The sequence below is a fragment of the Canis lupus genome, chromosome 6 (genome assembly GCF_011100685.1).
Source record: "Canis lupus familiaris isolate Mischka breed German Shepherd chromosome 6, alternate assembly UU_Cfam_GSD_1.0, whole genome shotgun sequence".
Lineage (NCBI taxonomy): Eukaryota > Metazoa > Chordata > Mammalia > Carnivora > Canidae > Canis > Canis lupus.
In genome coordinates, this window is record NC_049227.1 from 55,595,365 (window position 1) to 55,621,013 (window position 25,649).

Below are 25,649 nucleotides of genomic sequence, written 5' to 3' on the forward strand. Positions count from 1 at the left end.
TCAGACTTAGCCACTGAGCTGTTCTTGGTGCCCTTCTAGGGATTATGAGCAGCTAATTACATCCTGCCTAAGCCACCAAGACTTCCGAGGGCCTTGCAATCCCATTAAATGAGCTAAATGCTCCTAAGCAAAGGCTGTGGTGGCCACAGGTCAGTGGCCTCCCTCAGGGGTTCCTAAGAGGGGTTTTGATGGAGGCAGAAGCCCTGCAGGTGATTATGATGAGGTTTCTGGTCTTCCTGCTTTTGCAGGGGTCAGAGGGAGGAAGAAAACAAGGGGATGCTGAACTGAAAGGAAAATGCAGGAGGGGGAAATGTGCAGTGAGGAAGAAACCAATCACTGCAATTGATTCTGAAATATTCTGCTTCTGTTCTTATGCTTTGTGAAGTCTGGTAGAGCCTCAAGAAACCCTCCAGCTCCCATCCTGACAACTGCTCAATAGCAGAGTGGGATGAAAACTCTTTTCCGATGACTCTAAGGGTCTCTCCAGGACAAGGCAGCAAGTATGTTCCTTCACAGACTTGTTTAAGACCCGTCGGAAGCACTCCTTTTCAATATGCCTTGGACTAGGCCAGCCTTGTTGCTTACTTCCCTGCATATTCCAAGAAAGAAAAAAATCATTTTGGGACAATTCAAGCAAAAACAGTCCTTTAAATGAAAATTATGTTGATCTAGGTCAATGTGACACTCAGATGTGATATTGATCAGTAATAGAAGCTCTGAGAACTAAGAGACTTTTGTCTTTATAGGAAAAGGGAATGATTCAATAGGTTTCCTCTTCAAATAATAAAAGAACTAAATCTCCTTCCTTTCTATTTGGAATGAGGTCTTAGTTACTAGACATTCTGTTAAGTAGCCTAGAGAGTTCCTATTCTCCTGGAACCGCCTTGCTGGCTCACTTATATGCCATGTTAGGCCACTGAGTGTAGAACTTTCTCACCTGTCCAGTGAGGACAAATGGGCCTGAATCTCTGCTTCTTATTGAGCTATGTTACTCTAAGAAATTCACTTTATCTGCTAAGGTTCAATTTTCTTATCTGTAAAATCCAGATAACAGACCTCATAGAGTTGTAAGGACAAAATGAGAGAAGTGTGCAGAGCGTATAGTTCATGCCATTGATAGTTAGGCTATGGGTTCCTTGGCTGTTAGGTGGGTGTATTAATGCCCTCCTTTCCAGATGGCCATGAATTGTTGATAAATGCCCTGGGAACCATTTTGTAACTTCTGTGGACAATGGTCTAGTGGCTCTAGAACTTCTTCTGTCCTCAGAGCACCACCTCAACAAGGGGATTCTATAATCTCATTCATTCCATTATCACATTCTGTCTTTCCTCTGATCCCCTGCCCTTAGCAGGAAAAAAGAAATGAACAAAAGGCATCCCTCCAAGTAAGAAGGTAGACAGTAGGCTAGGTAAAGGGGTGATGGTGGTGTTTGGGGAGCGTCACATCTCTAACATGTGGAGAGATTCATTTCTGCAGATGTTCAAATCATCCTCTTCCCCAAATTTAAGGAGACCGAAGGCAAACAAGTCTTCATATAGATTAATCTCTTAAACTGTTATATGTATGCTTTTATAGTCATAATTTATATGTGTCATATTCACATATATTTTTCTTCTTGAGAAAAAAATAGAAAATTAACAAATTATTCCTCTAATGACCCTTTAGTTAAAACAAACATACACACCCCTTCCTTTGATTTCTTTATTTCGTGAAGGGTTAGGCCTGGCACAGATGGAATACTATTTAGAGTTCACAATGTATTTAAATTACATAGTGTATTTGAATTTCAGGTCTTGAATTTCACATCAGGAAGCTGAATTCAGCCAAATTTCAATATGAAAATATCTCTGATCAGGGCATAAAATTGTACTTTAACCAGTTACAACTACCTTTCTCTAAGTCTTAAAATGTATTCATTAACTGCTTTCACCTCTGCTGTCCTCATAATCTATGTATGTGCATAGCTAATATTCATTTTCTTTATGGTGATTATCTTGTTGATGAATTAGCAGAAGTGGGATTTTTTTTTTTTATTCATTTTCCTCAGTTCCTTGCATGCTCCTGGTGACATGCCATCAACCACCCAATCAAAGTGTGCTCAAGGAGTATAGTTTTCAGGCTAGCCTAAGGAAAAAAAAAAGGATTAGGAAGATAAAGCCATTGATCATGTAATATGTTAAGAGTCATATATATAGATATTTGTGGAATATCTGTCCTACTTATTTCTTCTGAAGATTCATTGGCTCCAGATATGCATTGGGAAATTAGAAATCAAGGGAGAGGTAGATAGAGGGCAGAAGCCTACATTGCAAAAGCTGTGTTATTTCAGGGGCCATGAGTTGGATCATAAGCAATGACTTTATTTTGTGTGTCTCCAGGCTCACAGAAGCATAGAATGGGACTCTCAGAGGCAGGAGAATGCAGGTGAGGGGTGGGCTGAGGTCGTGGGGAAGGGATTTGTGTCTGAGGCTGCTGCCAACCTAGCCACTATGTTGAGCACTTTTACATGCCCTCTTGTGCAACCCTCCTAACTGCCTCCCTGGAGGCATAATTGTTTCCATTTTATAGAATTAAAAATGGAGCCTCAAAGAAGTTGACTAACTTGCCTAACATAGCAGATAAGTGGGGACCCAGAATTGGAATCCAGACCTGTCTGCCTCTAATGAGGTAGTTCTTTCTCCTGTAATATGAGGGGACATTAGTGGAGGCTCAGTATGTATTGTTTTGATAAATTATATAATGAGTTGGATGAAGACAGCAATTATTTTATAATACCTCTGAATAACAGATACTATTCTGATTGGGTCTTTTCTGCATGAAAATAACTAGGCTTAGAGTAGGAAACCAAAAAGATTTTAGCTGATTTGGTCATTCATATATTCACATGTATTGAACTATCTGAATAAATACAAATAATCCCTGGTCTCTAGAAGATCAAATTTTATTGAGAGAGAGAAGCATGTTATCAAATAATGCTACATTAATGGTCTCTCAAAGGACTACTAGAACAATAATTCTGTCTGATGGAATAGAAACAAACTGCACAAATCCAAATTTAAATGTCACACATCCAACAAGAATCATCAAGTCTTCCTCCAAACTGTCTCTGAAATCCCTACTTCCTCTCACTCTCCATGTATGGCCTCTGTTTACAGAGTTTGTACTTTCTCTCCTAGCTGGTCACTGTACATCCATTCTCTGCTACTTCTACTCATCTCCCACGTTGCCTCCAGTGGGATCTTTCTAAAACCCATCTTGCCATGATGGTTCTGCTCAAAGCTCCTCAGTGACACCTAGTTGCCATAAAGGTGAAGTCACTCCCAGTCTAACCCTTTCATGGGTCTTCCATATTGTAAGGATGGCATACCGTAAGCCTCAGGCCTCCCACCTATACAGGCAGACTCTTTGCCTCCTGTATCCCCTGGCTGCCCGTCAGGACTCAACTCCAGTGTTACAGGCCTTCCTCCACACACCATATTCCTCTATTGTAGCCTTTGTAATTATTTGTTCATACGCTTCCCCATCCCCATAGATGTGAGCCACTTAAGGGCTGAAACTGTCTTATTTATCTTTTGATTTCCCATTTTATGTTAGTGGAGCTACGGTGACATAAAGTAGACACCCATGCAGGCCAAATTAAAACTGAAAACACATTTATGCTGGGTCTTAAAGGCTGAACTTGATGGCTAAGCAAGGCAGAAAGACAGTTTCAGGCAGAAGAAAGAGCATAAGCACAGGCACAGAGGTGTGGCTGTAGCATCAGGGGAGTAGGTGGTAGGTGGCGGTGGGGAGGAACAGTAGGGTCTGGAGATGAGACTGGAAAGGCCAGCTTTACCCAGCAGGCTATGGGATGCCATTTTCAGCACTTACTTATGGGCTCTGTGATTTAGGGCAACAATGCTGTTCAACTGCCTGAAAAGTGAGGACAACAATGTGTACTGCAATTTGGGGAGTGTTCACCACTGTAGCCAGATTAGCTCTTTGCAACCAGAATGTGCTCCAATTGGTCAGTGCCTGACTCTGTTGATTATGAAATATCTTAAATATAGTAACACTGACCTCCCAGAGTTGGTGGAAATGATTAAACCAGAAAGCATTAAGAGCTAGAGTCTTCTGCAGTTACTAGCCAGGTTATCGTGTCTTCCTTTGGCCCAATTAGTTAGAAGCATTACCTGGTGACTTCTTTGCCCAGTGTGTATCTTGGTGCTGCAACTTGACTTTTTGTTTCCTTATTTATTTATTTTAGAAACAGACATATTTTAACAGCTGTGCATTTCCTGTCCCTTTGTGTTCTAGTCGCAGTGCATTTCCTCACTCTTTGTGGTACAAGGTTTCAGATGTCTGTTCACAGTGTCCTGTGTGTTAGAAAAAATTTATGGTAGCACCATTGGCCTCTGTCTCACCATCCCAACCAACTCAAACATTTTATTTAGTGACTTTTTCCATGTGGTGGGAAATGAATCTTGAGTGTTAGAGTCTAGATCTGCCAGGAAATTCGTTCTGGTATGTTTGCCCACATCCATTGGCATTTTTCAAAGGAACCCCAGGTGTCTACATTAACACCAGCAGGACCACTTCGGGCCTCCATTGGCATTTATCAGCTGCTTTGTTCTCAGACTAAGTATGGAAGTTAAAGATGTAAGAGGCAAGATTGTAGAGCCAGCATATCTAAGACTACAGCCTCCCTTATCCCCAGACTCACTCCTGACACATCCTGGGTGTATTAGTCAGAATATGTCATTACAGGGTGCCATTCCCCTTTGATTATCAAGTTCAAACAAAAAGAGAGATTCTTTCTTTGCCTCCACTGGGCAATGTTTCCTACTTAAAATATAATTTAATTCATCTATTATTTAATGTGTTTGAATTTAGGGTCTGGCAGGTCAGAGTTGAAGAAGGAAGCCTGCTGCTACTGCAGCTTCTCCTCCCAAGGTGGTGTTTGATTTAGCAGTGTAAACAAATGACTGCATTCTCAAGAGGTCTCAAGAGCACAGCTGCCTGCCCTGGAGAGAGCTCGAACCTCTTCCGCTAGGGTGAACTCTGCTTCCTGGGGGGAGTATCAGCAAAACAACCAACGAGGAAATGTAGGACTTGTGTGGACTTCAAATAGTAGTAGCCCTGTCACCAGGGTTCGGCTATAGCAGTTGGGAAATGAAGGGAACAAGGAACTCCCTTCTCTTGCCTTTCTGTCCTTTGCTGTCACAAGGCACTTTAATGGTACTCTTTCAGATTCTAAACTCTGGCGCAAAACTTGCCCAGAATTTGCCTCTTAGACCTTAAGACACTGTCTTTTTATTCACTGAAGATGCCCTTTGAATGTTTTCCATTACCAGTGCTATCTTTATGTTGAACCCTTTAAACTAGCCAATTCTTATGTACCTACATTATTCTTCCGTAATATCCATGGCCATATATATGACCATCTAGTTTCTCTCTCTGTAGAACCAAACAGCCTTTATAGATAGACTCCATGGCATCAGCCTTGTTAGAACCTACTGTGTTTTCATTTGTGAGCTAATCAGAGCAGACCTAAATATGTCAAAATCCATGACCCTGGCTATGGGTTTAGTCATTCATCTTTGCCTCCCAAACACACTCATACACATACTCATATAAAAAATATTGTATTTATTTTTGTATGTATTTATTATTGCACTGTTAGCCAAGATTTTAACTTCAGGGACCAGAACAAGTAGCAACAGAGAATGAGGCTACTTTCTCTGAGGCAAGTGACCTCCCCAGGAGAATGTAAGGGTACATCGTGAGCCATACCTCAGAAGATGACCCAGGAACTTCTGCATTATGTCCAAAGCAGCTTCCATAATTGCTGTGCCTTTACTTAAGGGAAATTTGGTGAAGATGGCATTCTGGATGATCTTCATAAGCCCTCTTCATAAGTAGAATTGTCTGACTTTCACTTAATGGCCAAAGAGGAGCTAGTGAACACCAGTGGTTTAGAACTCATCCCCATCCCTACCCCTGTTGTCCGGGTGGGACATGGGACTTTGGCTTCAGTCTGTAGCATTGTTCTAACCAGATGAGATGCTGTAGATCAGCTTGGAATGTGTTGTGTTCCAAATCATATTATTTAAAGAAAATAACTGCCTTCCTCCCCAGACAAACAGCTGTCACAAATGAAAAGTAACCTGGCAGGGGCTTAAAAGTCATTAGCCTGTGTTGACTTTTAAGATAGTTTGCAAAAATAGTAATAAAAATGGTATTTATCAAGTTCTCATTATTTGTGAGATAGTTTAGTATCCTCCAGAGGAAGGTTGCCTTGTCATGCCTCCTCAGTGAGCCTGGAATAATCACTGTAACTGGCCTCATAAAGTGGTGGTGCAGGCTCAGGGGTTCATATGAGCAGAGCCCTTGGGCCAGTTTGGGTGCATAGCGAGCCTTTGGTAAGCACTAGCTTTTATTCTTACCAGGAGGCATTAACTCACCCTTCCCAAACACTGTCATGTGATGCTTAAAACACACCTATGAGGTAGGGTGTATCTCAGTTTTGCAAATAGAGAAACAGACCATACAGTTAGAAGACAGCAGAGTGGGGTTGGCATTCAGGGCTGTCTGTCTCTTAAACACTACACCATACCACTTTCCAAGGTGGGGAAAATAACCCGACTTTGAAAATGGATCAGATGTTTCAGGATAGAAATGAGAGTTTGAGAACCTTTTACGTTTTGTTTTTCCACAGAGTATCAGGGTGCCAATCTAGGGGGACACAACAGGAAACGTGACTGTGAATCAGCTGCCTGATAAAACAGCCAGGATGGAGCCCACGTCATTGTGGGATTCAACAAAGTCATTGAAAACACCAGCCGCTTATTGCAGTATGGATATCCCTTTAAGACATGAAAGGAAAGTTCAAAGAGAATGAGTTAGATGGCTCAGAAAGCCACATTATTAAAATATATTTGTTTTATTAGCTTTTTTGCTTTAGTGAGAATTATACTCTCATTAACATTATCTCCAAAACTCACTTGTTACTAATTACTCCTAGTTTATCCTCTGAATCCAGGGTGCACAGGATTATGTTCAACATATGGTAGTAAAGCTGTATTTCTTACAGCAATCAAGATTTCTAAATTTAAATGAATTCAATTCAACAGACATTTATTGAGTCCTTTTCTTGAGGAAATATTCTTCCAGAGACCACAATGAGCGAGAATGGCGCCTGACCTCCAGGAACTTTGTTTGTAGAGCTGTGGTGATGAGCACAGTAACCAGTGGCCACATGTGGCTATTTAAATTCTGATTAGAAAAATTTAGTGCTTCAGATGCCTTAGACACATTTCAAGTGCCCAATAGCTTTTTTTGGTTACTAGCCACCGTACTGGATAGGAAGATACGGAACATTTCCTCCACGTAGAAGGTTCTGCTGGGCCATGCAGCTCTACTGGGCAGGGGCAGGTGGTCTTCCTGTTGAAGAATTCTATCACCGTGACCTCGTGGTTGGAATGAGACTTACTCTTACAGTAACGTGGAAACAGCACCACCCTTCAACTTGATCTCTGAAGACATGGATGCAGATTCTGCTCCTGATCCGTATTGACCTCAGGCAAGGCCCTTGGTCCCTCGCATGCTTGTTTCCTCCCTAATAAAGCAGGGACCCTTGTCCAGGGCCCTGTGATGTCGAGTAAATTGGTAGAACACGCTGTGTGTGGGTTGTAATGTCCTACAGCTGAAAGAAACCACAAAGAAAAACTTCCATCTCTCCAAATAATTTTTTCGTTTTGGAAATTTAATTTTAAATTCACTTGAATCATCCATACTAGAATTCTGTATATGCAGACCTAAACTTGCTAAACTGATGTATTTATTTATTTTCATTTTTTAAAGATTTTATCTTTGAGTAATCTCCACACCCAGCATGGAGGTTGAACTCACAACCGCAAGATCAAGAGTCTCATGTTTCACTGACCGAGCCAGTCAAGCGCCCCCAAACTGATTTTTTTTAATGAGATTCTTTTACTACTCATTTTTGTAGAACAAGGTCTCCCCAGAGGAAACTTAAATGTGCTTCTTTTTCTTTCTTTGTTTTTTTAATGTACTCTAGCAGTTTAGTTTTGATCTTCCTTGCCCAAGGAAGGTTGCCAATTCTCTGTCCCCATAGTGTGCTGTTAAGTACTGACATGCTGGGAGCTGGGCCTTTGGTCTTTGACTATGGTGAAAGTCTATATTCCACACCAAAACAAAAAAAAAAAACCAACAAGCAAACAAGAATGCCCCCAAAACATAAAGTAGCAAACCTTATGTTATTTCCAGAAAAAATAACCATGTATTAAGGACTTTCGGTGTCATGAGGTACTTAAGTCCTTTATCTCATTAAAGGACTAACCAGCAATAGGCTGGGTGATGCCTGTTTGTAAAAGATTAGCTAAGTAAAGAAAATTTCCTATTTTTCTTTATGATGTGTAACCACACTTACTGGTATTTTTTAAAGAAATTCCACTTCCATTTGAGGTAATTATCTTTTTAATATGGTGTCACTTAAGCCTTGGCCCTCTGTATTTTCTTATTACCTGTGTTCCTCTTCCCATATCAGCTGGAAAGCGAACGGTATCTTGGGTTTTCTTTCTTTTTATCTAGAAGACAGAGAACACTACACGGGACCTGCTCCCAGGATGTGGAGCTTGAGGTGGGACATTTTAGTTCAGAAGCCCCAAGGAGAGTGGGTTTGCAGTATTTTGTTGTTCAGATTCAGTTCCTCAGTACAGTGAGGCTGGTGGTTCACCTTCTGGGATTGCCTGAGGGGGACTTAGATTGAGGGGTTGGGTAAAGGAATTGGGCTTGCCCGCTTCTTACCCGGTCAGCAGGAGCTCGGGTCACTGACCAGCTCTTTATGACCTGTCCACCTTCCTCACTTCTCTACTTCTCCTGGTATTAGTTGTGGGATCAAATGAACTAGAGTTTGACCCCTATTCCACCACTTTGGGGAAGTGACTCAGCCTCTTGGCGCCTGAGTTCCCTGGGCTGCAAAGGGAGGATAAATAAGAATTGTGCTCTCCTACTTTACAGGACAGTTGGGAGCATGTGGAGGGCAGTGAATCAGGCCGTGCCCATGGCTCCTGAGATGGGGGAGAAGTCTGGGCCTCTGAAAGGTGGGGAGGGAATCCAGGGCCAGCCACTTGCTAGCTGTGTGACCTCTAGCAGGTCTTCTGGAGTTCAGTTTCCTCTTCAGTAAACTGAGGATTCCAGGTAACTCACAGGCTCTGTGTGAGTTCATGTGTTCCTTTAAGCCTGTGTCACAACAGTCTTCTAACCAAGCTTCCTGCTTCCCCCCTTGCCCCACCAGTAATTGTTCAGAAACACAATTGGATCCCACATGTCCTACCCTTGCTTAAAACCCTCCACTGGTTTCTTAGGGCCTTTTAGAATTTGCCTGGAGGGCTCCCGGTTTTAGCATGGAAATCCTCCTGTCCTAGAAAGCTCCTCATTGGTTGGTCACACTGCAAGTCCTGCAGGGCAACTGATGTGGCCCTCACCCACCTTCCTACTGCTCACCCTCCCACTGGTTCCTTCTACTTCTCTGCACTTTGGAAAGACCTAAGGAGCACTCAACACAATGCTGATGCCTTGGCCCTGCCTTTTGAGAGTCTGATTTCATTGTTTGGAGTGAGCCCTGAGAGTAGGTGTCTTTTTAAAGCTCCCCAGTGGTTGTAAGCACAGCCAAGGATGAGAACCATTGCTCTATTCTTACAGGTCTCCGGACACCCTATGTGTTCTCTGTGCTGGAGCTGACCTTCCCCCCACTTTCTTCCTCTGGCTCATTCCTTCTCATCCTCCTCCTACTCAGAACTAACTCCCTTCCTTCAGGCAGCCTTCCTGTTCCCCTCCAGGTAGACTTAGCCATGATGGGTTCCCAGACTACTCTGGACTTGCTTTCATCAGAGCCCAGTCATTTTGTATCGTGATTGTTGATTTACTCCACACCTTTCCCTCATTAGGTCTAGAGTTTCTCTCAGGAAGAGATTTTTATCTTTCCTCCTTGTACCCCTGGAGCCAAGCAGGCTCTGGCACATTACAGGCTCTCAGTAAGTATTGAGTGAACAAATTAATCAAGACAAGGCTATCTGACCTCTTGTGAGTTACATTCTAAGAAAGAAACGTTGACACAATAACTCTAGTGTATTATAGGAACAAGAGGTTAAGGAAAAAAACAGATCCCAGGATAGTCTAAGAGTTTAACAAACCTCTACATTTATTGGACAACCTGCAATGTTCAAATTTATTTATTTATTTATTTATTTATTTATTTATTTATTTATTTATTTATTTATTTCAATGTTAAAATTTAAAAGAAATTCTTAGCTTTGCTTTTCTGTAGGGCCTTTGGAAGGTGGGGAGGGATGATTTTTTTTTTTCCCTCTTCCAGTGGGAAGAAAGAAGATCTATTAGGAAACTCCTCCCCCACCTGCATTACCTGTCAGAATCATAACTGGAAATTATTTCTTGGACTAAATGGTTTTGGCTCTCTGTTGTTTGTGTTCTCCCTCCCTGTTCTTCCCTCAGCTGGCCACCATTGTGTGTTTGCAGAGAGGCAGGAAGGTTCACTGCTACGACTGCTTCTCTCTCTCTTTTTAAAACTCTTTTATCAGCTTGCTTTCTGATCTTCAAAGCAGCCTGTATCCAGTGTGACCCCACTCCCTTGCCTCCCCATGCTGGGGAGTGAGAGCTCTGAATATTTTTGTCATTTTGAAAACTTGCATATTTGGACAGCCTTGGACAGCCGGGTGGTATGGCCCTCATTAAATCTGCAGGGATGAGAGCAAGTAAGCATTTGTAAGGCCCCTTTACCCCCAAATCTAGACACAGTGGAAATTTGACCCCAGACCCCACAGTTAAGCAAATAGTAAGTTTATAGATCTCCTTGCATTTGACCCATCCCCTAGGGCAGCAGCCCTATCCTCTGCCTTTTTTTTTTCCTTTTTTCTTTTTTTTGCAATTGAGTCTTTGCTGTTGGTGTTCTTCAGATGCTCTCAACCTTTGTGATTATCTGCAGTGCTTGATCCTGGATAAGTTTGAAAGCTATGATGATGAAATTCAGCTCACTCAACGAGCCCTGTCTCTGCTGGAGGAAAACAGGTTCTGGGCTGGTGTAGTGTTCCCTGACATGTATCCCTGGACCAGTGCCCTACCAACCCACGTGAAGTACAAGATCCGGATGGACATAGATGTGGTGGAGAAGACCAATAAGATCAAAGACAGGTGATGTTTCAGGCAATCTTGAAGTCCCTGTGCATCCCCAGGAATGCATGAGGCAAGGAACAGAGGCCCATCACCTAGGGACAGTAGGGTTACTTGGAAAGGCACAGAAACACTTTGGTATCAGAGAACTAAGCTAACTAAACAGTTGGCTCTGTTAGCTGTGTGGAACCAGAAGAGCTCAGTGACCCTGTCATCACTCCCACAATTTAGCACTGTCCCTGGCTGGCATTTGGGCAGTTTAGAGATGGAGACCTCTAGGTATTGAATTATCTTCATATAGAGGTTCTACAAATGAGGTTTCTCCAAAACCACTGAAAAATTACATTTGGTACAGAGTCAGAGATAGAGACTGGCCTCAGCTTAAAAATCAGTGAAATTTAATTAAGGGGAGATAAGATATTTTATAATGCTCCCAAGGTAGAATACTTGAATTAAAGCAATTACAAGTCACTATGGCTAATATCGGTAACTGAGATTTGAACTACAAACTAGAAAATAGAATCAGTTTGGAACATTTTAGGGGTGAGGTTTAAAGAGAGTGAGTTCTGAGTCCCCTTGTGCTTGTGAAGTGCCACTAAACTGTCCATTCCCATTCCCATCCATTGTCCCTCCCTCCGGTTTCTTTGTAGGTACTGGGATTCTGGTCCCAGAGCTGATCCTGTGGAAGACTTCCGATACATCTGGGGAGGGTTTGCCTATCTACAGGACATGATTGAACAGGGGATCACAAGGAGTCAGGCCCAGGTTGAGGTTCCAGTTGGAATCTATCTCCAGCAGATGCCTTACCCCTGCTTCGTGGATGACTCGTGAGTCAGAGGCTTCCAGTCTCCCTCCCAGACATATTAATCAGATTGATGGGGTGAGAGGGAGTAATCCCCAGGCTTCAGTCTCTTTGGAGAGAAACCCCAGGAGTGAGACCAGCTTGAAGAGCATGGAGCTCTGAATGAGGAGCCAGCCTCTCCCAGACTCCAGGCAGGGCCCGACGGGCAAGTGAAGTGGCAGGGAGAAAAGAGTTGGTGTTGTGGGTAGAAAAGGGAAGGTGAAAATAAAAGCAAGGGAAGTGAGGTTGGGAAAGGGGACAAAGGCTTTTTAAGTTTCCACTACGTAGTATGTTTGGTATGTGGAAGAGTTCTGGTCAGAGTGTTTGCCCAATGATTGCCAAATCAGCAAATTAGGACTCTGCATTGCAAGTAGGTCTGGTTCCTAGGAGCCTCAGAATAATGCAGCTCCTTCCCTAATTAACATTCCCATGGTGCATGCTTAATGAGAAGGTAGAGGAATGTGTTGGATGAGCTGGAACCCTCCCTTCCTGCCCACCCCCAGGCTTGTGCATCTGTTGGCCAATAGCAAGCTAAGCAAGTAGCCTATTGTTTTCTGAACGCGAATTTGGGGGGTGATAGAGAGAGGGACAGAGAGGAAGAGAGAACAGAGTGGGCTCATTTACCATGGTGGATGTGGGCAGGAACACTCCCAGGACAGCAGCAGAGACCCAGACTGGCTTAGGATTCAGCTTCTAGAAAAAAACACATTGTGTCAGTGGGGTCCAGGAAGGAGAGAAACACTCACAGCCTGAAGAAAAGAAAAGTCAAATTGCCACCTGACAAATAGTAAGATAAAGTCCAATATGGGCACAGGAAACCCTCTCTCAACACATTAGTCCAATAGGATCTCCTTCCTCAGCTCTACAGGGACTAAAGAGGTAACAGTGGCTATTCTGCAGTCGGTTTTGTTTTAGACAATAGATGTCAATGGGACATAGAGTCAAGGGCAAAAACCCAGTTCCATATTTGGCAGGGTAGTGGGGTACACAATAAGGAGTCTGTGACGAGTCTGGCCATTTAGAGTGGGAGAGCTCTCTGGTGGCAGATCCCAGAGTGCAGGCTTTAGGAATTTCTAGTTCTTTCTTTAGGACCATCTTGAGAACCCTACCACATTGGAATTGGCCCTTCCTGTGACAACCAGCAGTTTTCACTACATCATAATCCCAAGGGCTTTACTAGCACATCAAGCACAGGGAAAATATGTGTAGTTTGCAATAAAGTAATTCCAGAATATCAAATCTATCTTGCTTGCTAGAATGAATATCCATGGAATTACTCTACTGGTACATGGCAGGTAGAGTAGTTGCTACTGGATCACTGATTGATCGTTGGGTCAATTGCCTTCTGAAAGTGCCACATTGAATAATTATTCTGTACCTCTTCCTGCATAACTGCAGTTTGATCCCCTGGGACAGATAGTGCTAAGGTGGCTGACACCCTTGGGGAGCCCAGCTATTGGTCTTACCACCAATATCAGTTGCTTTTATTGGTAGTTCACCTTCTTGGACTTCACTGTCAGTTAGCATGTATCTATTCCAGTCACAACCACATCATCAAGTTTGTAGTTCTTTCCCATGAGATCTTACAAAAAGGTCCACACTGTATAGCATACATAGTACAATTTTATTTTACACATATAACTTGTAGAACATTCATCTGAGCTAACCAAAAAGCTACCATCTTGCTCTAAGGAAAATGTAATCCTTCAGGGAAAGGTGTAATGTATTAAAAGATTCAAGCCTGTTAATGCCCAGGGGGGATTTTTCTGCCTTCCCCTCCATCTGGGCTTTGTTCTCAACACATCCAATCAACAAACATTTACTCTACCTCCACCAGATACAGGGCATTCTACTTTTCTGCTTCTCTCCTCTTGCTTCAGTTTTATGATCATCCTGAACCGCTGTTTCCCTATCTTCATGGTGCTGGCCTGGATCTACTCTGTCTCCATGACTGTAAAGAGCATCGTCTTGGAGAAGGAGTTGAGACTGAAGGAAACCTTGAAAAATCAGGGTGTCTCCAATGCAGTGATTTGGTGTACCTGGTTCCTGGACAGCTTTTCTATCATGTCAATGAGCATCTTCCTTCTGACCATATTTATCATGGTAAGCCAGATGGAGAAATCCCAGAAAATCTTGAATAGTTTTGTACCTCCCAGCTCTCCTCCTACTAATGAACTCATGCCTGCAGTCATCTGGTCACCAAGGATAGCCTGATATGTAACTACCCAGCCATTTCAGCTGCCCAGTCATTTCAGCCAAGATGGAAAAGACTAGTGTCTCCCCAAGGAGCCCCAGTATCATAGTGTGTCCCCCATTCCCACTTCCTGCCCAGTGACCCACAGTCTACATAGATTATCTAGCCCCATTCCATGGACTATATGGAGAAGCTACTGTTAGGAGAGCCCAACACAGAATGACTATATGTGCAAAGGGTTCTCTCTTTCAGACACGGAAGAAATGAGTACAAAGAGTGTTTTCCTGGGATTACTGTCTCAACCAGAAGCTGGGGTTAGAATGTGAGGAGCCTTTGCATTGTATTAGGAGAGCAGACCTAGACTGTTTATTAATTACCATCAGGGTCACACCATTCATGGCTTGACTGTAGGATATTCTGCAGCCCAAAAAGTCTCCAAGACATTTTGAAGGATGGGACTTAGAGTCTGTCCTTTCTCAGCAATAGAGTTTTTACAGCTGCCAGCAACATGCATAGGTCCATCCTCTGCAAACTTGCAGCTCCCTCACAAGCTAGACTTGGAAATAAAACATTATTTCATAATACATTCTTTTCCTCCATTTTTAGTTCCTCCACAGATTCTCTTTTGTACTTGTTAGATGATAAGTTTCAGGGATCCCTGGGTGGCGCAGCGGTTTGGCGCCTGCCTTTGGCCCAGGGCGCGATCCTGGAGACCCGGGATCGAATCCCGCGTCGGGCTCCCGGTGCATGGAGCCTGCTTCTCCCTCTGCCTGTGTCTCTGCCTCTCTCTCTCTCTCTCTCTCTCTGTGACTATCCTAAATTAAAAAAAAAAAAAAAATAGATGATAAGTTTCATAAATTTGGGTAGTTTTTTATATTTATCTGGCAGGATTTCATATAAACTTCAGACTTTAGACCTTGCAGGCTCCTGCTATGATGCTATCAAGCTTGTTTTATCTTTCTACCGGTCATATTAAGTGCCCCTCTATACTAAGCAATGTGTGTGCTGAACCATAAACTCTGGCTAAGTGTGTCCTATCCCATGCTGGACCATACTGATGTCAACCTGATCCAAGAATGTTCCATCACATATTCTGTCCACCCAGCAAATACTCAGTTAAACCAAATCCTACCCTTTCTTTTTGCAGTAAAATGTATGATTCTGAAGGGTTTTGTTTTCAACCTTAGTCAAATCCTGTGCTACAGCCCTATCAAAACCAGTGCTGATGTAGAGGTCATCCTGTTCAAGGGACCTAGCTCTAAATTTGTGGCTTTAAATTTGCAGGATCCGGGCAGCCCAGGTGGCTCAGCAGTTTGGCACCGCCTTTGGCCCAGAGCCTGATCCTGGAGACCTGGGATCGAGTCCCGCATCAGGCTCCCTGCATGGAGCCTGCCTATCCCTCTGCCTGTGTCTCTGCCTCTCTCTCTCATGAATAAATAAATAAAATCTGGGCAGCCCGGGTGGCTCAGTGGTTTAGCGCTGCCTTCAGCCCAGGGCCTGATCCTGGAGACGCGGGATCGAGTCCCATGTCAGGTTCCCTGCATGGAGCCTGCTTCTCCCTCTGGCTGTGTCTCTGCCTCTCTCTCTCTTTCTCTGTCTCTCATGAATAAATAAATAAAATATTTTAAAAATATATATATATAAATAAAATCTAAAAATTAATTAATTAATTAATTAATTAATTAATTTGCAGGAAACTTGAGCTCAACAAAGATGATCCTTTTCTTCTAGTGGTCCCTTGTTCCTTCTCAACCTTCAGTCTGCCCCTTTTCCCATTTCCAAGACGTTTTATGTCCTCTGAATTAAAGGAGTCAAAATGCACAAGTGTCTGACTTGTCATATATGTCTGACATATATGATATCTTGCAATGTCTGGTAAGTGACATTGAGATCTACCTTCCTAAGAATGGGCATTAAGACTTCAAAGCTTTTAGGACGTGAGATAAAGAAATGTTCACTAAGAGTTTCTTGCACAAAGGGGTTTCTCCTTGTGGGAACCAGATCATTGTTCCAATGATGACGGAAACAGAATTTTGCACACCAAAATAAGATTCCTTAGAATGACACTCCCATCTTTGCCTTGTCCTTCCTTCCCACCTCAACTATGCAGGAAAGAAGCTGGAAGCTGGGACAATGGGAAGGTTCCAGTTATTCAAACTATTAGGAACAGAAAAGAAAAGTGGTCATTAGAGGAAGCCAAGGTCTGTGAGGCTCTTGGGTCAGCCCAGTGACTTTCATCTCTGCTTGAGTCGATGAAAGATTGTATGGGCCTAGAAGCTTGTCAGACTTTGCTTTGAGCTGGGAAAAGAAATTTATTTATCTTAAAGTTCTTTTAGCCATAACCATATGTTCAGCCATGGAGTTGATTTTACTGAGCTGTGTGATTAAGGAAAAGGAGTGAGCCTTCCATAGTGATGTGGAGAGCTCTTTGACACATAGGAGCTCCGAATCCCAATTTTGATTTTCATTTAGAGTTCCTTGGAGTTTGGTTGTAATTAAACCTAGCCCTCTTCCACCTTCCTTTGCCATTTGTTTTATCCTATTTTTCAATCTGTTCTGTTGGTGCCTGGCAAGCACAAGAGTGTGAATGAGGGAGAAATGGTAGCAATAGCAGACAAGTGGCACATTCATTCCTCTCAGTTCTTGCACACCCATGATAGATATCACTCATTTCTCTCATTTCTATTAAGAAACCAGTCCTTCAGGGCACCACGAACAATTGATCAGAACCCATTCAAGAGATGAACCTATTTGTACCTTTATGTTCTTAAGAGAAGAGCAAGATGCTCTATATGTATTTGGAGTTCTGTGCAAAGGATGAAATTCCTCATAGGAGGTCTGTAGTAAAGGAGAAGCAAGAAGGCCTAATAAATTTGAACATCTCAGTTTATCCTATAATGGAAGTGGGCAGCAGCTCACTTAATAAAAATTGCTAATTTGGGCCTATTTTCTACATAGCCAAACTGATTGATCCACTTTGGCTGTGTAGAAATACTGAGTATTTCCCTGGGTTCTGTGCATTTGTACAATACTGATGAAGAGGGAGGATTAATCCACTTCCAAGTGATGTGAATTAATTACTGATATGTTCACCAGTGTGAGTGGTAAATCTCAGAATACAAGTACACATGATTGAGTCAGCAGGCCAGGCCCCAAGCAAAATATTACAGTTTGTTGGGGAGTCTCCTGCCTCCTTTTTTTGTCCCTCATCTACTCAGTGTATCTTGGAGCTGTATGCTCTAAGATCTTCCTCCCTTGCTCTAGGCTTATTTCTCCCTTCTGACCAAGGATTTGCTTACTTAATACATAATGATTTCTTGTACTGATAGGCAGCCTAATGTGTTGTCCTCCCAGGGAGAATGGCACTCCATGGATTAGAAGAATTCAATGGCATTGAATCTCAAATGTAGATTTTGGGTACGAATGAGAGATGGTAAGAGAAATCACTGTGGAGTAAAGGGCTTCTGAAGGCCCAGAATCTCAGCACAGAGATCACCCCCAAAGAGAGATGGTTCCCTGGACAGGGATAGAAAGTATTGACTCAGATGGCCTCTTTGGTTTCAGCATGGAAGGATCCTGCATTACAGCAACCCGTTCATCCTCTTCCTGTTCCTGTTGGCTTTCTCCACGGCTACGATCATGCAGTGCTTCCTGCTCAGCACCTTCTTCTCCAGAGCCAGCCTGGCAGCAGCCTGCAGTGGCGTCATCTACTTCACCCTCTACCTGCCACACATTCTCTGCTTTGCCTGGCAGGACCGGATGACGGCTGATCTCAAGATGGCTGTGGTGAGGGATCTTGGGCTCACCCCTAATATACAAAACATTTTGGCCAACGCATCTGTAGTAGTCCTGGAAAACTGGACTGCCCTTTGTGGGGATCCACTTTGCCTTTTGGGTCAAAGGGACATAAGTTGTAAAGGCACAGGGCAAAAGTTGTGTCAGTCTTCATCTTGAGCTATGCAGCAGCAGTCCCTCCTTATCAAACCTGCCTGATAAGTCTGTCCTGGGATGCAACCAAAAACCAGTTCAACTCACAGGTCCTTTGTATTTCCACAAGAGGAGAAGAGCCCAGCTCATTTCACTCACTTTTCTTTTTGCAACATGTGAGAAGATTCAGAAGGGGAGAGTTTACTCCCTAACTGTTCTGCCCAGAAAGATGTTTCCATTCATGAAAAGCATTTGTTTCTCTCCATAAAAAACTTGAATTTGAGTAGCTTATACAAGGGCTTTTATCATGTTCAACTACTGCATGTAGAAATGAACCAGTTAAGAGCCAAGCCCTCTTGTCAGGAGAGGACTCTAGAAATTGGCTTTGATTGCTTAAGAAACAGATCTCTTAGTTCACAATCCCCAAACTAACAGCACTTTTTTAACCAATTTCAAATGGGCCATTTCCACCCTCTCATTAACCAGGCTTCCGGGTTCTCTAGAGTGCAGCTTTACTTGTCCTCCAGAACTTCCCTCCATAGTTTTCTATGCAATGGAGTCAAGAAAGGACCACCACCTGCCTCTTACTGGGGAAAGATCTAAGTTGTTCTGATAACTCACACTTATTTGGCTACAGAACTGCCAGGATATCTGCCTTTTGTCTCATGTTAAATTAATTGCTGCTATGTATAGCACCTAGTTTTCTAAATTGATCACAATGGGCTAGTATCAAAATATCCTCATGGTCTAGTAGAGCTGGGCTGTCTTGGTATACTAGGTAGACATCAGTATTTGAGACCGCAGCCAACTTCATGGGTGTGTGGATCCACCAAGAAGCTATAGGTCTGGCAGTGCATGGACCAAGGCTGAGTTGAGATTTTTAAAATGGTTTTTGTGAACATACAGCTGGAGAATCTCTTCCTTCTAGAGAGAGACAGTTTGAACCCCACCCTGGGTCCTACAAACTCCAGAGAGGCCTCTGAGCAGAGGAAATGAGACCAGCCCATTCCTCTGTAGTGCTCTGTGGTTTCTGCCATGCCAGCGACCACCTGTGGGGACTTGGCTGGGGACCTTCCTCTTCGACTTCCTTTTGCACACCACCTATTTAGTTGACTTGTTCTCTCTACAGAGAACCCAAGGAAATGATTGTCCTGTTCTGGAGAGGAGAAAAGGTGATAGCAGTGGAATCTGAGGTTCTTCTGGCCTCACTGACAGACCTCAGGAACCATCCCTTGCCTGGCCCCCAAGACTGTTCTAGGACACTGATGATTTTGTGGAACTTCCTAATGGGATTCACACAAAGCAGCCCAAGTTATCTTTGTTCTAGCAAGAACTGTGTGATCTCAAGAAAGAGGTAGGAGGAAGGGAGAGAAGTAGGAAGGTGAACCTGAAGACCTGTAGTTCTTTGGTGTGTTGTGCTTTGTGCTGTTTGTCTTTCTATTACACAACTATATTCCACTGAACAGGTGACATGTGGCTCAGTGAGTGTAATGTCAGGTCCCTGAGGCATTTCCACATTCCCTTTCTGTAGGAAAACTGTCTTACCCCTCCCTGGGTTATCCTTATACCTGGACACAAGCTGGACCACCCTTTTGGCCCTTGTGGGCATCTGGGTGCTGTTGGATGGGGTAAAAGACCTCTGTTCATCTTGTGTGCCCCTTTTGCCTCACTGCAGAGCCTGTTGTCCCCTGTGGCATTTGGGTTTGGCACTGAGTACCTGGCTCGCTTTGAGGAGCAAGGCCTGGGACTACAGTGGAGCAATATCGGAAAGAGTCCCATGGAAGGGGACGAATTCAGTTTCCTGATGTCCATGAAGATGATGCTCCTTGATGCTGCTCTGTATGGCCTGCTTGCCTGGTACCTTGACCAGGTGTTTCCAGGTAAGGGTCAACTTCCATAAGGTAAAGATATTGATATTGGGTTTTTCAGATCCCCTGCCCTCACCCACCCTTCATCTAGTTTAAATCTTATCCTAAGTTCTTTCAATTAGGGCCCTTAGAGCCAGCATTTGAAACTTAAACTTAAGTCAAAAATCCATCAGTGAATACTGTTGGCTCTACTTTAGAAACAGATCTAGAATTCTGATCCCTTGTCACCACCTCTACCCCTACCTTCCCAGTCTAAGCCTCATTCCATAATCATTGTCTACCAGTCCATTTTCCCCACTGTATTCAGAGATCCTTTCAGAATCTGCGTCAGAGGATGTCAACCTTCTGTTCACATCTCTCCAGTGGCTTTTCCTCCTGTTCAGAGTAAAATCCAGTGTCCCAGTCCTGGCCAATGTGATGCTTCATTATTAATACCCAACTATCTTCCTTGTTTCCTGTCCTTGCCTTCTCCCTCATGTTCTCTGTTCCAGCCACATCTGCCTCCTTACTGACTGACTGTTCTTTAATACACTAAGTACATTTCCTTCTCAGGACTTTTGAACCTGCTATTCTCACTGCCTGGAGCAGGTTTCTACACCCCCTCCCCCACCATGTCTGCAGGCTTACTTCCTCACTTTTGTTCAGATGTATGTTCAGATGTCACTTCATCACTGGGATCTTTCCAGATTGAAAATATCTAAATATCTATCCCTATATAAATCACATTCCTTCAGTGCTTCTGTCCCCTTTATCCAACTTTATTTTTGAGACATCACTATCTGACATGATGTATCTTCACATGTTTGTTTATTGACTCTCTACCCTTAGTAGAATATGGGTCCATGAGAGCAGGCCCAGAGTCTGTTTTGTTCAATGTTACAGGCTCAATACCATACATAATGCCTGATTTTTTTGAGGACATTGAATAAATACCTGATTAACCTGCAGCATGGAAAAGCAACTTCTGAATCAAAATTGGTTGTTTGCACAGTTTCATATTTGCTTTGTAGAAATCAGATTTTCCCTCAAATTAGTATTTTTTAGTAGCTAGAGTAGTTCCACTTCCATTCGAGTGGGCTCCAGGTCAACCAACAGTTACCTTGTGCCAGGCTTTCAGTGCTGTGGCCAGAAGTAGACAGGGGAGAGTGAGGCTGGGCCCATCCCTGGGGCGGGAGGAATTCACATCATCTTGGGGCAGCCTGTGTTGGGAGAAATACGTAGGCAGCAGCCTTGGAATAGGAGAAAGATTATAAAGCTGAGCCAGGAGGCCTGGGTTTGGATCCTAGCTGTGTGATTATATTAGTTTCCTAGGGCTGCCATAACAAAGCACTACAAACTGGGTAGCTTAAAACAACAAATTTTTTTTGTCTCACAGTTCTGGAGGCTAGAAATAGAAAATCAAGGTGTTGGCAGGGCCATGCTCCTCTGAAATCTGCAGGGGAAGGAGGCCTTCCCTGCCTCTTCCAGCTTCTGATGGTTTTTCAACAACAATCTCTGTCTTCACACAGTGTTCTCCCTGTGTGTGTGTCTGTCTTTACCCAGCCGTCTTCTAAGGACACCAGATATATTGGATTAGGCTCCCATCTAGTCCTTTGTGACTTAATCTGAACTAAGCACATTACCAGTAACTATTTCCAAACAAAGCCAAGTCATAGGCCTCTGTTTTTTCCTGATATCAAATGTGTTGTTTTTTCCCAAAATCGAGTATTTCTCTAATACTAGCCAGGTGTCAAACAAGTCAGTTCTGACAGTTACTACCCAGAATTAGCACAGACCCCACAAACAGATTCAGTCCTACAAGATTGTTCCCACTTCAGATGCAGCCACAAATGCAATGCCCAGGCTACCCACTTTTGTCCACCTGACTACAAATTCAGGAGTTCTCACAACTATCCCCCACCCTCCAGTCTCAATTAATTCACTAGAATGACTTAACAGAACTCAGGGAAGTAGTCTACTTACAATTACAGTTTTTAATAAAGAATATAGCTCAGGAGCAGCCAAATGGAAGAGATTCATAAGGGGAGGGTCAGGAGGGGTAGTGCATGGAGCTTCCATACTCTCTCCATGTGCACTACCCTCCCAGCACCTGGATGTGCTCAGCAACATGGAAACTCTCTGAATCTCCTTTAAGAGTTTTTATAACTCAATCTCCAGCCCCCTTCCCCTCCCTCAAGATAGAGAGTGGGGCTGAAAGTTTCCATCCTCTTTTCCCAGGCCAGGGCCTCCTGGTGACCAGCCCCATTCTGAAGCTATCTAGGGGCCCTACCCTGAGTCGCCTTATTAGCATAAACTCAGGTGTGGTTGAGAAAGGGGCTCCACTCATTAAAAGACATTCCTGTTGCTCAGGAAATTCCAGGGGTTTTACAAGCTCTGTGCTGGGAACTGGGGACAAGCCCAAGTATTATTTTGTATTCTACCGTGGACCTCAACACATCTTTTTGAGAGGGTGGCAGTGCTCAATTCAACCCATAACAGTGACTTTGAGCAATACATTTGACCTTGCTCTGCCTTAACTTTTCTACTTACTGCGCCACTAGAAGGAGATCTAATAAGTGAAAGTTAGTTGGATTGAAAATGAAATTTGTCCATAACTCAAGAGCTTTATTTTAGCCAAGCTAAAGCTTTATTTTGTCCAATAACTATATCCTGAGCAGCACCTATATGTTAGGGTCAGCACTAGTTTTGGGGAGAAAAGGGATGGAAAAGACAGACCCAAACCTGCCCTTAAAGGGCTGACAGTCTAGCAGCCATAGAACATGGGATAATATTAAATAAGCAAAGGTAATGTTCTCAAAAAATTAACATTTTATAGGGAGCAAAGTCTCCTAAGAGAGCTGACTAGAAATTTGGGAGTCTTTTCCTTGGAATCCAGTAGAATGGGCTGGTTAAGATCAGTGGTTTAGAACCAGATTGCCCATATTGGAATTCCCACACCTCTGTTTAATTAGCTGTGACCTTGGACAGATGATTCAAACTCAACGTGCCTCTGCCTCTGTTTCCTTATCCACAAGAATACCAGAACCTATCTCTTGAGGACACCAGAACCTATTCCTTTAGTCCTCTCTGTTGAGTCCTCTCTCAACGAGAGGACTAAATTTTTAACACATGGAAAGTGCTTACAATAATGCCCGATGTAGAAAGAACATCTGACAAATGTTAGTGACTATCATCATTATTTTTATTATTGTCTGGTAATTTTTAAGAAAGGGCATGATTGAGTTCTTTAATAAAACGTTTTCTTGGAAAATCATTTTCAACCATCAGTCTTAGTGTTGCTGGTTCTAGCCCAAAAAAGTGACCTTTTGAATTAAAACAATTTGGAAGGAGTAGTCTTTGTGGTAGCCTGTGGATAGCTGTGTAATGCTTATGAACTTTGAATATCTAGAGCTATACTTTGAGGTTCAGATAGATAAATTCTCGATTTTACAGAGCTGTGGTAAGGTAGGACTACTAAGGCTTTTTCTCTTATTTACCTGTCATTTCTAGGGAACTATGGAACCGCTCTTCCTTGGTACTTCCTTCTACAAGAGTCCTACTGGCTTGGTGGTGAAGGTGAGTTATTTAAAATTTTTTAATTAAAAATAACTCCTCTCTCTGCACTTCCTCTCCCCCCAAAAAAACCCTTAGCATTTGAAACTAGCTTCTTTGGCTACATCCTGGACTTGTGTGGGCTACTTACATTAAGTGTGTGTTCCTGATTAGCTGCCACTTGGGGCTCTGCCACTGGTGCAGCCTCATAGCTTCCAGGGAACCTACCTTCTGCGGTAGCTGAGCCAGGGTGAATGGCTGAGCATTAATAAAGCCTTGTGTCCTATATAACTCTCGCCCAGGGGATTAAATTGCCCTAGTAAAAAAAGGCAAAACCACTTTAGGGTGCAAATGACTTTTTGCAACCCCTCAATTTAAAGCAAAGAGATTCACAGAATAATGAAAGAAACTATGCACTGGTCTTTTGCCGCCTCTCCTGCCTTTTTACTTCTTTCCAAAAAACAAATCAATTCTCTCTCCTAAGGGAAAGGCCCATCCAGAGGCTGCGGCAGAGCTATGATCTTCAAGGCAAACACTCCTAGACTCTTCTAAAATTCATCTCACTTGTGATTGAAGAAGAGAGCTAAGGGGCATTTGCCCAGAATGCATCTTAGATAAAATTTACCTTTCCTGCTAGACAAGACAGGAGGCCCAGGGAGAGTTCTAGAAGTTCCGTAGGCTCTTTTGAGAGGTATGGGAAGGCAAGAATTCCTGACCTGAGAGCTGGGGACGTCGTTGGAGCTGGGAGTTTCTGGAAGCAAAGGAAATACTTTCCAATCTGTTTGCTACTTACCTACCTGCACGTTCCTTTGTATTTTGGGGCCTGAGCCAGGATTTATCATTTAAGCACTCAGATAGATATTTGTTTTCTCTAGGGCATTAGCCTAGGGCCTTTAAAAGGCTTGGGCAGTTGTTTTGTTTTGTTTTGTTTTTATGGTTCAAACAAACAGGAATTCAACAGCTCAGTATTTTTCCATTATGTTGGTCTGTCTGTCTTGTCTATGGACTTTTACATTTCAACTATAATAAGGTTATAATCCATTATAAATGAGGATTTTCATCACAAGAATGTGTTGTTGGACTATTTCTAATTTCAGTGAATATCAGGACTTGTGGGCATTTTTTCCCCTCGACAGTTTCAGCAGATAATCTGCCTCTCAAAAAAGAAATTCTTAAAACAAATGCTCCTTCAAAAATGAATCACCTATATTTTTGCTAACAGAAGCCGAATATTTTTCACCTGCCTCACAGTCTAGACTGAAATAGATTCCTAAATCTCTAAAATCAGAAAAGAGGGGTGCCTGGGTGGCTCAGTCCGTTAAGCATCCAGCTCTTGGTTTTGGCTCAAGTCTTTGTCTCAGGGTCATGGGATGGAGCCCCTTGTTCGCACATGCTCACTCGCACACACTCTTTCTCTCAAAAATAAATAAAATCGGAAGAGTTGAGTTTCCCCACCTACCCCACCCCTCACAAATGAAGAAATGGAGCCCAAGAGGATCAGTGTCTTGCCCTTGTTCCTGCTGGTCACTTGGGACAAAGTCTGAAACTTTCCTGGCAAGGAACTCACTCAATGACTAAACTATATAGAAGAATATTTCCCCCTGCTATTTTGTTACATGTTAGTGCAGTAGGAGAGCTAGTAAAGTGATCAAAGGAATTGTGGGCAGTACAGTTGAAAATCCTTCAGGAAGCAGAAACAGAAGTGCTAAAGGTGGCAGGTCCCTGACCACGAGGCCCATTACTTACTGCTCCACCTACAGTCTGTAGATCTACGGAGGGCAGCCAGGAGTGTTGGAGGCTCTGGTTGGTTGCTGCATTAAAAAACTCCTGCCCACATCTGTGCTCTTAGAGCCAGAGCCTTTAGATGTTTGACGACAGTTTCCTCCTCCCCCTGCTTTCCTCTCCGGCTGGCTTGCTCTTCTGCTTCTCTTCCCCTTCCAGGATATCCTTTTAAACCAAATTCCAAGTTTGCACACACACACACACACACACACACAAGCTTCTGTGTGTGTGTGTGTGTGTGCGTGTATGCAGATGTGTAAGAGTATGTGTATATGCATCAGTGTGAGAATGTATGTGTTTATGCCACACCTCACA

The 25,649-nt window shown here is 43.2% G+C and overlaps 1 protein-coding gene and 2 long non-coding RNA genes across 3 annotated transcripts in view; 2 read left to right on the forward strand and 1 right to left on the reverse strand.

The window, feature by feature from the left end:
• Nucleotides 1-25,649, forward strand: part of ABCA4 (ATP binding cassette subfamily A member 4) — a gene marked incomplete at its 3' end in the record, with an annotated part of 127,341 nt that overhangs the window by 43,272 nt on the left and 58,420 nt on the right. Inside the window, 6 exon segments of the mRNA NM_001003360.2 lie at nt 11,007-11,212; nt 11,842-12,018; nt 13,913-14,135; nt 17,791-18,012; nt 19,829-20,033; nt 23,511-23,576. Coding sequence (NP_001003360.2) covers nt 11,007-11,212; nt 11,842-12,018; nt 13,913-14,135; nt 17,791-18,012; nt 19,829-20,033; nt 23,511-23,576 — 1,099 coding nt within the window.
• On the forward strand, nt 1,263-6,931 carry LOC111096391. Its single transcript, XR_005361207.1, has 2 exons — nt 1,263-1,385; nt 6,699-6,931. It is a non-coding gene; the product is annotated as an uncharacterized LOC111096391 (long non-coding RNA).
• Nucleotides 6,561-25,378, reverse strand: LOC119872266. Its single transcript, XR_005361208.1, has 4 exons — nt 25,299-25,378; nt 12,657-12,725; nt 8,527-8,589; nt 6,561-7,685 (listed from the first exon to the last, which is right to left on the reverse strand). It is a non-coding gene; the product is annotated as an uncharacterized LOC119872266 (long non-coding RNA).